A 17,222-nucleotide genomic window follows, 5' to 3' on the forward strand; every position below is an offset into this window, starting at 1 on the left:
TGGCGTTTCGCCCACAACAGCCTGCCAATACGCATGAACATTGTACGAAGAGGGATGGACATAGACACACGGTGCCCAGTGTGCAACCGGTTAGATGAAGATGGCAGCCATTGTTTTCTTAAATGCAAGTATGTGAAGAAGTGTTGGCAGGGCCTCAATCTGGAGGATGTGAGATTACAGTTACTCAACATGCTTTCTGCTCGAGAGGTGGTGGAGTTGGTCTTACGGCTGAATCAGGAGAAAAGGAGGCTTGTCATCTGTCTGTTATGGGCCTGGTGGATGAGCCGGAACAAGGCCAATGCTGGAGAGGGATGTTTCTCAGTCGAAGAGGTTACTCGCCGAGCTGTAACTTTTGCCAACTGCTCTTATCAGCTGGAGGATAAGCCAATGCAGGCTGTGTACCAAGGCCGGAGAGCCAAAGGAAAATGGGAACCTCCTCCGTCGGATGTACAGAAAATAAATACGGATGGAGCCTTCTGAGAAGCAGAGAAAGTTGGAGCCTGGGGCTTCGTGGTCAGGGACTGTAATGGCCATGGTGTCTTAGCAGGTTCAGGCCGTCTGAAGTGGGTGCATGATGCTTTGATAGCTGAAGGAGAAGCTTGTCTGGAGGCACTGAAGGCGGCGATGGATGTTGGCATCTCCCGTGTGGCCATAGAAACCGATTCAGCTAACCTGGTTGTGGCTGTTACTTCCGGCAATTTCGATCAGGCGCCGCCGGGAGGGGTGGTGTTCAGAGAAATTCGTGTGCTTCTCTCCTTGCATTTTGTTACAATTAGCTTTTCGCAAGTGTCTCGGAGTTGTAATGTTTGTGCTCATGAGCTAGCTTGTGCTGGTTTACAGAGGGACCCGGATCAACCTGCAGTATGGTCTGATCCCCTCCCAAGTTTTGTAAAACACTTGATGGATCGCAATCTTGTCGATTCAGCGTTTGGTGAATAAAGAGCACGAACACGATGTCAAAAAAAAAAATTATCGAAAGTTTGACCTGGACAATGCGATGGCCCAGTTTTGTAAGCACCAAGGATAGTGCACTTCCGGAGAGGCTAACATTTAATCATTCCTCCAATGACCCGCTCACGACTGTGAACTTGGAACAAAATCCATACCCTCTTACAGCCGGGATGTGCTCATTGGATTAGCGAAGTACCGCTTTCTACACTTGAGTCGTTCTTTACTGGGGTCCTGATTGAACAGGGCCCGCAGCATGGTCGGAGCTGTAGGCATAGGCTCTTCAAACACCCGAACGTGAAGGTGCCCATCGAGTGCCAGCTTATCCAACAGGGTCCGGCAAGTCTGCAAAAAGGGATTGCAAAACCAATCAAGCAGGAAAGCAGCATTTCGGCGAGTCACAACATGTTTGTATTGCGAGTTTCTTCTATCAGATGAAATTTGGTTGGCATCTCTTCTGCAAGACCAGTAAAAAGAAAGTACAGGAAAGAGAATGGGCCAGATACCTGAGGATTCAATACATCCATCCGATGGACAAGATCTTCCTGTAAGACAATAACAGCAAATCACGTTCAAAGAAGACAATAAGAGCAAATCACACAATTAGAACACTTAAAATAACAATGTCGATAATGGCAAATGCTTTATTTTATCTTAAAAACTTAAATAATGAAACAATAACCTATGAATGTTTGTGAATGAGTCATTTTTCAGTGACAACACTGAAAGGATATCCTGATGAAGACCAACGAGCTATATCACATGACAAGTCTATAATTGGGTTGTAAACATTTACATGCATCACCAGAAAATTCTATAACAGTAGAGCCAAGGTTTTCAGGATGAAGCACAAGCTTACAGGAGCAGTGTCCAATGGAGAAGGGAGTACAAGGTACATAATTTCAAATTGTCCAGAAGCTTGCACTATGATTTGTTCCTACTGAAGTCAACATAAAAAACTAACATATGGTCCATATGGTCCATGTAAGAGCATGTATAGATAATACGTCTACAATCTCCCATTCACGAATATTTTTCAACTTTGAGCAAATATGAGTTACCGAAGGGCCCACTATATTTATACAGTGTGACCAAAATGCTCTTCATAACTAACTACATCTCCATCACGAAAGTAAAATCTTTCAAGAGCATGCAATATACAAGGATGCTGCCTAGTATTTGTCAACAAATTAAGTGGTAAAAGATTAGTAGCACTCGTAAACTGACCGAGGTACAAAAATACCAAGCACTGTATTGGAAAAAGGTGGGCCTCCAGCTAAACTGTACAGGGTACTACATCTCGGATCCTTAAGCATTATATTAGTTCTTTTATTTTTGCCAGTTTCCTAATATGAGTAGATTACTCCCATCACAGTTTTGAAACCAAAGTGATTTTTTTATATTCCAGACATTCGAGCATTCAAACATCACATTGTAAAATTGGAATAATTCCAAAGACAGTAATAACATGTGTGGAACTTGATTTTGATATCCTGAATTTGAAACTCAGGGCTGAAATTAATTAATGCAAATTCAAATATCAAACATGTACGCTCCTAGAATTGTTTAAAATTCAATCTGGGTGCCTTCGCTAGATACTACCTACCTAAACTCTTCTCAAAAATGAATTTTGTTTTCGTAAATAAAGGATATTGTGGCCAACAATGTCACCCAGCGTAATGGAAAACTTATTGCAGACCACACAAGCAAGCAAAACATAAATTTCCTGTTGAATAAAAAAAGTATAAAGAAAAGCAAACACACCTCCATTACTCCAGGATAGTGCATGACATAACCAATTACTCGGCGACTTAAACCTTCATAGACAGTGCTATTAGTGCTACCATCACCATTTATCCAAGGTAATATAGGCTGATAAATATGCCCTCCGCAATCATGATAGCAACTACTCTCCTTGTTGTACTCTATAGGAGTAGATTGCCTTTCGTCATCCCCAGGATTTTTGCTGTAAATATGAGGTGAGCTCAACTTGGTTTGAACGTTAATTATGGTCACCGTGTGCCCATCACCAAGCATTTTTATAGGCCCAGGAAAATTAATAGGCATGCTATGTTTCTCTTTCGGTAGATTTTTAGGGTCTCCATTATCCACAACTTGAGAAGTTGGAGGACCTGAGCAGCTGCAAGGATTGCATTCTGCAAGTGCAGTTATGTGATACTTTGACAAATGTAACGAGTCCACGATCTGAACACCATCATATGCATTGACCTATGAAGCAATTGAATGAATCCCACCCATTAGCTAATGGAGTATAAGTGAATTGAAAAAATGACAAAAAAAAGCAGCATAAATAGAGAAACATGCTTATAATGCATTTATAACCAGAGGAAACGACAGTAGCATTTAAACCACACCTACAGGACTAACATTACCTCAATGGCCAGCTGAAATCTTTTGAGAATATCAACAATTCTGTAGACCAATTGCATGGCTGCACAGTTAAGAACAAAAAAGACACTAACAATGGTTGTCATTAAGAAACTATGAAAACTATATGTGTGTAAGCGTATCATGTACCTAATGGATGCAGTGCCTGTGACAATTCTCTCAAAGTAACTCCTTGTTCCCCAGCTTGATGAATAACACAAAATGAACTCCTGAACAGATCAGAAGACCATGTGAATGATTCATTTTGGTGATCAGATATTGATGGTAACTCTTCCGCATATTTTTTCATAGCATCCCAAGGCCATCCACTATAAGAGTTTTCCAACTGAGATTCAGATAATAAATGCCTATATGAATTTGAGTGATTTGAAAATGATGGCATGCTGTGCCTTTCTGCACGCAAATCAACATCCTCATTAATCATTGCCCTGCTTGAAGTAAAAACAAGGCATTCTTTATCGTGTAATTCTTGCATGTGATTGCTTGTTTGAATTCTCTCAAGATCTAGACCAACTTGGATTGCAGGAAATCCTTTCTCCCGGCGGTAGCAAAAGTCGCTTTCTATCTTTGGCAAAGGCTTTTGTTTCTTAGCCTTTTCTCTTTTCTGTTTCATCATATCAGCCTTGCGCTTCTGACTACTGTCAACCAACCTGCCTGTGTCTGCGGTAGAGCTGTTAGGCTCATCAGCCTCGCCAACTCCATCACTAGGCAAGAAAGGTAAAATATTTAGCTTTCCCGACAAAAGCAGAGAAAAAAGATGAACAATTTCTCCACATTGTATATCTGGATACAGATAAACTCCATTGGCTGTAGCATTCTTTTGCTGCGTTATAAGCCAATTAGAAAATTCAGAAGCCTTTTTTCCTGAACCAAATGGGAAGGGTGAAGTACAAGCATTGGTTAAGAACTTTGAAGAAAGGGTGTACGGCTTCCCACCACTCCCAGTAACCTGTGAAATGAGGGGGAAACATGAATGGGCGTACAAGAATAACTGCAGCTGTGAATCACGAGCCACTTAAAAAGAGTAACATCCAGTTTCACTATTTGATAGGTAAGAATTAAATATCCCATATCCTCCATAGCATTATTTCAAATAGCATGAACAAAGATGCTTAATAGGAAAAAAATATATATTCTTTCATCACAACCTAAGAAATTCGTAGAAGAATCTTTAAAGTGGTTCGACTGCTTATACCATAAGGAAAAAAAGCCAAAGGATACCTATAATAAGAGCATAAGTGTATTTTGGTATCAAAGTGTCAGCACTGAGAAAACCTAACATAGATCACAGTTCACTGCAAGATAAAACCAAAAAAACGGACTGGGTATTAAATCAAGCTTAACTTCGAGTAAGTCTTAGTTCAGCATATAGCCATCTATTTTGTCATTCTGTATGAATTAGGGGCTGTTTTGTTCACAGCCAAAATAACCCTTGCTAAAGTTTGCTATTACAAAAACTGGCTGCTGTTGGAACTTTGGATTGGCACCAAAGTTTGGTGTTACCATGGAAAATTTGGCAGCAGCAACAATGCTCAAAATGGAGGAAGAGAACATGATGAGTTTTTTGCTTCGCGGCCTGTGGAGCTCCCATGGGTGATGTGGCAGGTTCTGTTGTTCTGGTTGGTTGCATAGACTTTTTAAGTTTTGTGTTATAACACTTGAAATGAATTTATCTTATGAGGATGGCGTAACTGTTTTATGGTCTGTTTGCATCATAATATTCTTTGTAATAAAAACTACAAAACAAGACCCGCTTGGCTATATTTTGACGAGAGAAAATTAAATAGTATGGGATCCCATGTCACATTCACTGTATTGGACAAACTTTGGCACGGCTACAATCCAAATACTACTTTACCAGTTTTGGCATTGCCCACAAATTGGTATGGCTACAAACCAAACATTCAAACTTTGCCTATGTCTTGGCATCACCCGGGACCTCGAGTTCAGAAGACCCAAAATTTGGTGAGGCTCACATGGGTCATACACCAAACATACCCCTAATGCCAATCACATTTCAAAATATCTAAGTCGGGCACAGTGTAATGGAGAACAAATATACCAAAGGAATCATAAGTTTCAAATACTAACCAAGAAATTTTTTTCTTTAAGAAGGGAAACGGCAGTAAAAATCTCGCTCTCTGAATAAAGCTGCAGTGTTGCTGCTAGTGAAGCTTGTACATCTGATCCAGATGATCTGCTGAGGAATACTAGCTTCAAAAGCTCCAATGCATTTGCAACGGGCAATGATTTCCGTACACCTCTTTCAATAATCTTATTTCTGTGATTCTTAATGATCTTTTCTTGAGGTTTGCAGCAAACATCCATGCTTTCACTTGGTTGGACTTCATTTGAGTCTCTGCAGATTTTTTCCTGATCACAGAATCCACTTTCTGGAACTGGAGTTCTTGTTTTTGTTTTACCTCGTGTAAACTGATTATTCTGAAGCGGAAAATCATTATTAAAAAGTAATGATTATTCTTAAGTGGAAAATCATTATATATATGATCTTAAATGTAGAAATTACTTACCGATAGTTCCTGCGAACTTATTGTGTTCTTCGTGACATCATTATCATTATTATTGTTCTTTTCATTCTTGGCCCCAACTCTCTTGGTCTGGTCCACTTTTTCTGTCCGAATTAATTCAAGGACTTCATCAAGTGCACTCTTTATTTCTGGAACTTCGAAGTCATCCCAATTGAATTGCTCAGAATCTGAATCCAAACTGGTTTCATTACTACTTTCTGAAATCTGAGAAAGCAATCTTCTCTTTTTTGATCTCCTTTCCTTTTCAAGGTATCTAGTATAACGTTTCCCAAGAAGATTACATATGCACATCACAGCTCCTCTTATGTTTTCATTTCCCTTCAATAGTATTGCCATCCTTCTACGACATGTATTCGGTGGAGCTGGAAGGTCAGAGAGAGAGTTCCAAGCTACACGATAATATCTTGCTCCAAGTATTGCACGCATTCTGATGTATATCATCAGCAGTTTTCTGCAAATAATAATAAAAAATCAGGACTGTCACGCATAACCTTTAATTCCAGTATTGAGGTTTGGAAATAAATTTTGAAACCAGAATGGGCACACCGAAAAAATAATACCTATCGGATTCGTACGTCCACAAGAATCTTTTACTTCTCATGCAGCTTTTTCTTAGGATAGTAGATCGACTGATCACTGGACTGCTTTCCTTATCTTCATCTGCATGGTGTGTAGAAGTACTGCCAATTCTGGACACTGGCTGATCACTTTGGTTTGTTTGGTCCGTGGGTGATGAAGAGATTGTCTCTGGTACTTCCTCATCAAGAGTAGACTGGTCCGATATTTGTTCAACAGATCCACAAGCCTGTACTTTTCGTTTGAAAACCTTCAGGGTGATCTCATCAGCAGATCTCTTTCTTTTCTCAGAATTCAATCCAGATCTAACTTTTTGCTGCTTTTGTTTAGCAGTAATGCTGGGCTGTTCACGAAGCCGAGATTGCCTTTCATATGAAAGGCGAAGCACCTACATAAGAAAACAATCGTGTTGATCGGTACACTGAAAAGGAACCATATACAGAATAAACAGATATAAATGCCAATCAGTAAGGACAGATAGAGCACCTAAAAGGGAGAGAGAACAGGATAATGATACTATGCAAAGTAGTAAACCCTCTGTCTCGCATTATTTATCTGTTTCCTTGTGAAGTGTCATGTACACATGTCACAATGTCTGCCACAATGTTTGTTCATCCAGGAAATGGAAAAATTGGTTATTGCAATATTTCCAACCTCGACTCCTACATTGCTGTAAGAGAATTTTGGTGGTTGTATCATGCCATTTAAAACTCCATGCTCATATATGTCATCTACAAATGTGTGCAGTCAAAATTTTGATCTCCAATATATGAACAAGTATTAAAATTTGTCACATAAAAGTAGTATTAGTAGATTTGTCAGGAAAAATACTTCAGATCGACTCTATATTTGGCCAGTAATTGTTCAGGAAAAAGTAATGGTCAAGCAATACACTGGAGACATTGTTCATATATGAAATGGCCAGTAAAATGATGAAGGGAGTAGCTTTAAGTTATTCCATATTTGGATCTCCTTAGTTTGTCTGCATGGTTGACTTATTCATATTGATGAAAAGAGCACTTGATGAGAAAAAGCATAATTGCAGCAAGATGCACCTGATTTTTCAAATTTTTTTATTCTATGACTTCTGAATCTTGCAGGTTTCGGTTTTCATATCATGGAGAAATCATAAACGAGCACACAAGAACTTTCGTAGCTTGATTAAAGAAATACAGAAATGCAAAATGAGATCAAATTATATAGTACTTCAGATCAATAAATGAAAATAGGGAAGATCACAAACACATTACACATACCTGCTCTACAGAGAGATTCAATTCCCTTGCTATTCTAACACAGTCTTTAAAAGGAATTTTACCCTTCTCAGTGACACTCATTATACGCTGTTGCAATTCCAGTCGTTGTTCGGTAGTCATGACTCTAAGTGAACTCCATGAACGAGGATGAGAAACCTACATGGAATAGAGCATCATACATTATACAATACAATGTAAATAAAATCTCTGATCGAAGAGACAGATCAATAAGTTAGCCACTTCCAGCTAGTATTGCTTCCAGTGATATAATGGGGTTCAGTAATAGATAGTAGAATGACTCAAGTAACAAACAATGAATATGCTTGCAGTTGCAGAGCCGAATATGGATTGTCAAAACTCAAAAGGTACAGGCAAGAAATAGAGCAAATACTATGACAGTATCAAGATCCTTGAAATTAGTGTTTTGAATATCGCTAACAGTAGTGAGATTTTTGGGAACAGCACTGCAGCAATTGGTCATGAAAAATGACTTGTCAATTAAAAGCAACAGCGTAGCAGATATGTAGGGTACTGAAATCAAACCCTGATGGCAGAAGCGGGAGGCTGTGAACTAGCAACAAAGATACAGTCAAGAGTTGTCCATTTAAATGCAACATTGTTATGTGGGACCACACTTAAGCTAGGCACCACAAGCAGGCTAGCTTGATTCAAGCTGAGTAAGCTTGTTAGATATAGAATGCTGGCTATTTGTTTAAGAGTTAGGTTCAGTACAATAAGATTGGTTTGTTGTGATAAGAGTTTCTCTTTAGTGGTTAAGATTGATTTGTTTCAGCTGGCCTTCTTCTATGCATAAGGAGCAGTGCTAGCGGTCCACAAATAAAGCAAGTAAGAAGTTATTTGCCTCTCTCTTCTCTATATGTCCCTCCAGGTATCATTTTCCCTTGTACCATTAATGTCCACCACGGTTCCAGTAAGATTATCCAACCCCACAACAAACATGCATAGATCAGTCAAGTATTTCTTTTCATAGTTGTAAATCTAACTATTTATCTATATATTAGCTGTCGAAGTTGAGGAGTTTGAGCATTCAAGTTCTAAGTACATTTAGTCAGAATGGAGGGAGAGCATTAGGTAATAATCCTATGCTTAATGATGTACGACAAATGTGACAAACCTCAGGAACAGAACAGCCAGGGAAGGCACTCAATGGCTCAGCCAAGCCAGCAGTCAAATAACAACACTCCAATGTTTCCCAATAGGCATTAACGAACTCCTGCTTCAAGAGCACAAAATCATGCCGAATTTTTCTATGATTGTTCAGTTGGGACGACGGAATAATTCTCGGTATAGGTTCTTCAATGTAAGGCTTGAGCTCCATCGAATGTGTAGGAATGGCATCTGAAGATACACCAGCATCTTCTATTAATTCTTTGGCAAACTGAACCAACTGTCAAACATAGCCACAAAAGTCTTCATCAGTCTGCTGCAGCCTAGTCGCCTATGCAATTAAATATTGAACAATGTAGAAGTATCCACCATCTTACATATGTAGCAAGTATTAGCTTGTACGTACAGAATGAATAGCATTTCGGATTTGTGCTCGGTAAAAGTTTTTAGGATCGCACCTAGGATTCTAGATTATCATAAAGTTAACTACAATATTAGAAATGAACATCAAGTGCATTACCTTGAGCTTGTCTAAAATATTTATTAAACGTGAGAGTCGACCCTTGGCATGAGTATCCATAAGCTGGTTGTATTCCTGGGTAGGAATTTCTGAAAGTGTTTTTCCAAGCCTACACCAAGTTATCATGTTATCAATTTTCTTTGCTGATCCAACAACTTGTAGAAAGAGTTCAAGAGGCATTTCTTTCGTAGCTGCTTCCATTGAAAATAACAGGTTTGATTGATTAAAGCTCTTATCGTAATGCCCTTCTTTGACACAACCAAACGCATTGCACCAATCTGGAGAAGCATTAACATATGCCCACAGAAATTTATGGAAAAGCTTTGCCCGAATCATCTTTGCACCAATGAATCCATTAGCATACATAGCTTCTAAGAGTAATGGTTTATAAACATTAACTCTTCGTGAAATCCTCAGACCAGTTATGGCAGTCGTATGTTGATTTTGCTTCACTTTAGCTGCTGCAACTGCGCGAGATTCAGTATCAAAGTTCCTTTGTCTGATCCTAAACTGTTCCACAAGTTCAGGTGACAAGTCTCCAACAGAAGAATGCAGTACTACATCAATGAGACGACTGCGAGTATAGTTTGTAACCAAAGGAACACTAACTTTGATACATTTACAACTTCCCTCTTTCTGAAGCTTATTCAACGTGCGAGTCAATGTCTTCCTATCCATTATTTTTCCATCTTTCTTTTCAAGCCGCTCTAACCATTTATGCAACTCCACCTTTAGCACAAATTTCTTCTTCTGCAAGGGCCCAAAAGAAAAAAAGGCAAACATAATGATAAATGCGATTAGACATGCTGAAGGCACACCAAGGACTAACATGAAGATGAGCACACAAAAGGACATAGAAAACAGAAAGGTGCTCATCGGAAACAAACAATAAAAGAGAATTATCTTAGTAGTCACTATCACTCCCTCTGTTGAAAAATATAGAAGGCGGCTTCCAATATGCAACTTTGGACGTTATTTTATATGAAAACGATAGTAGAATTGTAAAACTATTATACATTGCTAAAACATATCATATGGTGAATCCAATGACACCATTTCCAAACGACCAACTCATACCGTTTATTTGATTAGTTTATCAAAGTTGGAGGCTTGACTGGACAGTTTTTGAAGCATCATATATTTGCGAATGGAGGGAGTATTGCACTACTGCCTAGGGTAACAAGGGAAAGAATGCATGTGGAAATTCATCAAAGACAACAATCATAAGATTAGGATTTTGTCTCATGTTGACCACAAAAATATGCATGGTCATAAATATGCAGTCCCTTAAACATTCCATAATGGTATAGAACAGTAAAAATAGGTATTTGGAAGAAAAATATGAAACACTAGAGGGGATTATAGGTACTGCTTCACCCTGCCATATGCAAAAGTAAGGGCTATTTATCTTGAATCATAGTCTACTTCAACCCCCCAAAAAAAATTAGTAAAACATACTGGCTTAAAGGCAACACACCCAAAAACTCAAAAACTATCACCCAACTTGTTTCTGCAGTTTCAAATTATGGATACAAAAGTAAACAAGTAGTACTAGTACTACTACTACTACTACTTAATAATACCAGCAACTGAAACATGAAACAGGCAGTGCATCAAATATAGAGAACAAACTGTAGAGTAAATCGCATGCTATAATCAATATTGAACTACCATAAATTTACATTACAGCACATTTGCATTTGACGAATCATGAATAATCTTGATTGAAAAATAAATACTTGGGAAGATACCTTTAACATGTGCAGAATCCTTCTATGGCGTTGATCATCAGAAGTTAATGGACGGCTCCGTCGCCTCTTCCTCTGACCCAAAGGAAGTTTATCTAGAAGAAAAGCATGTGATCACTAACATTGAGTTGAATAATATTTTGTCTCCAACCTAATTTACACAAAGACTAAAGAGAGGTAACAGTTTGCAAACTCAACACACCATATTACTTGAAAAAATTAACACAGATAAATATTGGTTGCCCAAATAACTTCTATACTTGTGAATCTAATAACCAACCAAAGAACACGCCCTTCGTTATGATTTGGATTTTTTTTTAGGGAACTTGCTCACTCTTTTATTCACTGGACACTGGAGAAAAAAATTATGATTTGGAATTTTGAATAGGATTCTTGGCGGAAAACAAGATATGCAGGATTTGAAATGGATCATATTGCTCAATTATGGGTGCATTCGGTCAGACATTTGCTTTTAAGTTTCCTTGCCTCCTTGAATTAAAAAAACATAAAATCTCTGGATGCATTAGTAATCTTAAAGTCGAAAAAGGACATTGTTTAATCAGGACACTGCAAGCTCTTACTGCAGCGTGGCAATCCCAGAAATATTAACCACGGAAGATAACAAAAATAAACAGATAATTATGCAATCTACGTCATTGTACCTTCTTCAACTAATTGACAAGCTCCAGCAGAAGCATTAAGGTCGTTCTGGATATGATGTCCAATTGGTTCATCGTGGCTCTCATGTTCAAGCAAGAGTAAATTGTCATGTGGGCTAGAAGGATCCAATTCTTTCGATGGAACTAGGGACCACAAATCCGAACCATCATCACAATCTTCTGATAGCACCCCAAAATTTTGCAGAGCAGTACCAGATTTGTAGAGTGAGAAGTTTTTTGAAGTCCAAACTCGGTACTGTGATGTCTTGTCTGGAACTTCTGCTTCCCAAGTTAAATTGAATTTTTTGAGCATGGATGATACTCGTTTATGGAGCCTTTTGGAATTGTTGTGTCCAAGACGTTTGCCAATCTAATGGGAAATTGTACATGACAATATACTAATTTCAAGATATAAATAAGAAAAATATCATCACACATCAGATTGACACAAGCAAATACCAAACTGTATCCCATAATGATGTGTATTCAAGCTTCTCTAGATACTGATAACTATTATCAATAAATTGTGGGCTTCAAGACAGCAGCTTTTGCTCATGGATCTACTTTTTCACTAGGAAGCATACTGAGTCTGTGAGTCAGCAAGAATGCTATTTATGTCCTCAGGATCTTCTCTATGTTTGCATGGGAAATTATTCATGTTTCCATATCTATAAATAACATAACCACAACTCGATAACCAAGCAAAACAAATATCTTCAATCTGGTTTTAGGCAGTAACCATAATAAAGTATCAAAGAGAATAGTAGGTGAAAAAGAACATGTACAACTAGAGACGAAACACAATTGCAATAACAATAAAAATAGAAGCACCAATATATGCTAAGGAGTGTAGAACATCATCAATCAAAAACATATAATACCACAGAGTTGCACCAATGCAAGGTTTCCGAGAAGTACCTCAACAAGTGTTATACCTTTTGTCCCTTCGGCACTGATCATATCATATATACAGTTCTCTAATGGAAGTTCCAGAACTTGATCAGTTGCCTGACCTTTTTTGCCAAATTTGTAATTTGACACTGTACTTTTCGGCTGAAACTCATTTGGATCAAATTTTTTCAGCAGACGTAAACAGCGGACAACCTGAAAAAAGGGAAATAACATTATAGCTCGTTGCTTAATAATGCATGTGAAACAGAAAAATAAAATATTAAAGCAGGCATGGTGCAGTACTGACTGAATCATCTATGTGGTTATAAGCCTAACCAGCTAATCTACTATCTTGCATCAGATTTGTTGCAGTTCTGAAAGTAGTTGTTGTAAAAGAAGTAAGCTAGGAGGGTGGACAAGATGAGTGTGATGATGCTTTCTCTCTCATTTAGGTCTCTGGTATAACATTCCATGTATTTAGGTTGAAATGTACAAAGTCTCAGCTCTTGCACCTTGTGTACTCTTTCAATCTTGCTTAATCAGAAATGGAATTGCAGCTCGTTGCCTCTTCAGTACAAAAATATATGCAAAGTTTAAGGTAGCATCTAAACAGGGTACGGAATCATGCTAGTATACAGTACTCGGGTTAACTGGAAATCCTACGACAAATTATACTCTAAAAGCCTGACAGTTTTGAGTTACAGGTTTAAACATTTCAATCCTGACAGGGAGCACCAGGAACAGGGAGAATGAACCCCAAAAAAGTAGAAAGTGGCATTAAGTAGCAAGTGAAAATGCAAAACAGCAACAAAGAAGAACATCACCTTATCATCAACTTGGGCATCAAATATTTCAACAAGTTGTGCGTCTCTTAGCCTATGCAATACCTGGGAGGAATAGGCCATCTCAGTAACAAAATGAGGGGAAGTACCATCATAGATTACGTAAACTAATGGTGTGTTTGGTTTGAGGAGCAGAATGTTGAATGAACATCCAAACATAATCCACTTGTTTGGTATGAGGAATAGGATTGATTCACTCATCACCACGTCATCTACCATCCCTCATAAGCACATACCGAGTACAAAATGAGTAATGATGGCATCCCTTCAAAATTGTGGGTTGATCAAAATATATAGGATAAGTTGTTTCCTCAAACCAAACACTCCGTAAGTAATTTCAAACAGGCTTACATTTCTCCATGCTCTGTGCCCATATGCCATCCTGTAGTCAAGATCTACTTTTATATCTGATACAACAAGAGCCTAGGGGAAATAATTGTGCAAATTAGCAAACTGGAAAATCTAAAGCAAATACCAGTAGAGCTTCAATAGGGAAAATGTGAGCGCAATTAACCTTTCCGCTAGCTTCTTCAAGTTTATCACATATGGCTTTCATTGCTGGAAGATAATCATGAACAGATATATCATTCTTGGAATTAGCACCAGAAGTCCCATCTTCTTGCAAAGCATCTACATTGGTCTCTTCATTGCTCCCTAGTAGCTCTGGCTTTGTAATCTCAATTCTTTGTTGTGAAGTCATGTTTAAGTCTTTTGCATATCGGGAGAGATATATTGAATTGGTATTGATAACCTGTTTATTCTGTGAGGCATCTTCCCTATCAGCTCCATGGTCTTTCATCTTTATGATAGTTGATTGTCTAACTATTAACCGTTGTGATTCAAGACTTTTTACAATAAAATGGAAATTGTTTCCTTTCATTTTAAAATTTTTGCAAAGCTCATTCTGCGTTACACCGGAAGTCCTGTAACAAAAGCAAAGATGTGAGAAACTGCAAACAAAATAGTAAAAGGCGAGATTAAAAACTGGAAATAGTACAAACATGCAAGAAAGGCAGATGACCATTCTGTTGGACGGTGTCAGCTATGCTAATTTGAGGATGAATGAAACAACTGAGATATGCTAATTTGTGGATGAATGAAACAACTGACAGTGTTCATAAGCATATCGCACCATGCTAACAACTCTGATTTCTGAGCCACCTTAAATCAGATATATAAATGTTAGGCTCCCTACATGTCATATTTTGTGGACCATTTGGAAACTAAGCACACGGAAATAATTGAACAAAAAGAAACTAACATCAATTGAACAGAGACCAGCCAAAAGAAAAGAAACAAAAGGGGATAAGCATTGGTTGGGGAAAAACTATAGAAGGCAAAGAAATACTATAATCACTACTTAATTTCGAAGAAATTTCTATGTAGTGTGTATGGATGTAGAAAGGTAACGTGATCTATGGCTTCAAATAAATACATACACACAAATTATCCTTTGCAGGTAACCTAGGTAAATTAAGTGAATTAATATTCATAATCTTCCATTCCATAGAACTGAGATTGCAAGTCACAAATAACCTAGCTACTGAGACTAATAAATGAAACTGAAATGAAAGGCGTGACAATCATATTTGCCCAAAACGGCAAAACCCATGGCGGATCGAACCTGCTTGCCGCAACACACTCCAATGCCGCCTTCTGGACGGCACTCAGCTCCGTTTTCGCGAACCTCCGTTCGTACATCCCGAGGAAGTTGTCCCTGATTGCCGCGCTCGCCACCAGCCGCACGCCCCGCCGCTCGGCCTCCTCCACGTCCTTCTCCACGGGGTCCCCGGCCGCGACGGGCGCCCCGTCCCCGTCCCCCTCCACGAGGCTGACGACGTCGAGCGCGAGGAGGCGGGCCCACAGGGCGCGCTTGACGGGCGGGCCGAGCGGGAGGCCCGCGACATCGAGCGAGCCGCGGAGCGCGGGCCACAGGTCCGCAACGGGGATCCCCGGCGCGAGGCGCGCGCACACCTCCTCCAGCGCCGCCGACACGAGCCCATCCATGATTGTTTCGTGGGGTTTAGGACTTTAGGGTTTTGGCTATGGCGGCATCGGCCACGGGGCTTTGAGGGAAGAGTGCGATCGGGAAGGAGAAGTGCGCGGGACACTGCGAGTGCGAGGTGGCTCTCGGTGGAGAGAGGTGACGGACGCGGCCGCGCGGCGACTTCGCCGGTGGCCGCGCGGGAGCGAGAGAGACGCGGCGGATGTGAACGGATGGATACTGGTCTGTGAACAGTTGACACTACGCTGTATGAGCTCTCGGTGGGTCGACAAGTTTTGAGTCTTTGACATACGACAAGTTCTGAGGCCCTGTTTAGTTGCATCCAAAATTCCAAAACTTTACAAGATTCTCCGTCACATCGAATTTTTCAATGCATGCATGAAGTATTAAATCTACACGAAATAAAAAACTAATTACATAGTTTGCTTGTAAATCACGAGACGAATCTAATAAGTCTAATTAATCTATGACGGGACAATAATTACCAAATACAAACGAAAGTACTACAGTGTTTTACACCCTAAAATTTTTGCAACTAAACACGGCGTGAGTCTTTCACATACATGTTAAAGAAAGTTGAGTGTGCCATATATGTCATTAAAAAATTAAATGGGTCATCTTTGTCATCGTGTGATTTTTTTTTTTGACACATATGCCACTTTAGATGAAAAGAGATCTAACCGACACTAACTGAAATGGAAAAAAAATTATTTTCCCGTTTCTGGAGAGTAGAGGTTCCATATCTGGAGTTTGTACCGCGCGTGCGTGTGGGAGGACCGGACCTTGCGTGAGTTTTTGAAGAATAAGGAGATAAGAGAAATGAAATTTGGAAAAATAGAAAATATTTTTTAAAAAGTAAAAAAAACAGAAATAAATTAGAAAAAATTGAAAATAAATTAGAAAAGTAAGGAAAATCAGAAATAAATTAGAAAAGTAAGGAAAAATCAGAAATAAATTAGAAAAGTAAGGAAAAATCAGAAATAATATAGGCTGAGTCAATATCAGGAATCAGCGAGCCATGCTTTCAGGATTTCAAAGAGAAGACATTTCACTAATCATCCTGTATAGTAGTACTAATTCTGTATTCTCAAAGGAAAAAGGAAAGAGAACACCGATACTATCACTCGAACGGAATTAGGAGAGGAGTGAATACCAAGAACTGAAACAGAGAGTGCCAACTGCATGCAAGATCCGGCTCTTCCAAATCGGCCTGATTCCAAATACATATCATCACACACTACTATACTACCGAAACTCCGAAATCATACATAGCATACGGTAACACAAGATCAGCCTGAGCTAGTAGCTAAGCCGGCCATCTCCTCCGTCGTCCGTGGTGACGCCGACGGACGGCGACACCACCGAGACATCCCTGTCCTCCTCGGGTGCCGGCGACTGGTCCACCAGCACACTCTCGATCATCCGCAACACGTCGCCCATGGACAGCCGCTGCTCCGGACAGGATAGAGGTCGCACGTTTCATTCCACAGATCATACTACTCGTCTGAAACCGAATGTTCCTAAGCTGTCTTTTCCCCGATTTGATGGTGTTAACCCACGCATCTGGAAATCTAAGTTTGAGGACTATTTTTAGTTATACAATGTTCCTTCTGCCATGAAAGCTACTTTTTGCATCTCTGCACATGGATGACAATGCAGCAAAATGGTTACAAGTTTACAAGAAAAGACAT

At 39.3% G+C, this 17,222-nt stretch overlaps 1 protein-coding gene across 2 annotated transcripts; it reads right to left on the reverse strand.

The window, feature by feature from the left end:
- Positions 1-901: 901 nt before the first annotated feature.
- On the reverse strand, positions 902-15,782 carry LOC120656545. 2 transcript variants are annotated; one of them, XR_005667942.1, is made up of 18 exons: positions 15,151-15,782; positions 14,041-14,449; positions 13,878-13,949; positions 13,509-13,571; positions 12,712-12,897; positions 11,797-12,163; positions 11,138-11,229; positions 9,387-10,136; positions 8,874-9,146; positions 7,739-7,894; positions 6,467-6,870; positions 5,889-6,357; positions 5,449-5,799; positions 3,487-4,306; positions 3,342-3,426; positions 2,713-3,177; positions 1,455-1,493; positions 902-1,293 (listed from the first exon to the last, which is right to left on the reverse strand). XR_005667942.1 is itself a non-coding variant. In XM_039934668.1 (18 exons), the coding sequence occupies exons 1-18, from the start codon at positions 15,531-15,533 to the stop codon at positions 1,111-1,113; spliced, it is 5,541 nt and encodes a 1,846-aa protein (XP_039790602.1). In that variant the 5' UTR covers positions 15,534-15,781; the 3' UTR covers positions 902-1,110. The 2 variants fall into 2 exon arrangements, 1 of the variants encoding a protein (XP_039790602.1); XM_039934668.1 differs by having other exon boundaries at positions 3,342-3,400; positions 15,151-15,781.
- Positions 15,783-17,222: the final 1,440 nt, after the last annotated feature.

The sequence above is a fragment of the Panicum virgatum genome, chromosome 1N (genome assembly GCF_016808335.1).
Source record: "Panicum virgatum strain AP13 chromosome 1N, P.virgatum_v5, whole genome shotgun sequence".
Classification (NCBI taxonomy): domain Eukaryota; kingdom Viridiplantae; phylum Streptophyta; class Magnoliopsida; order Poales; family Poaceae; genus Panicum; species Panicum virgatum.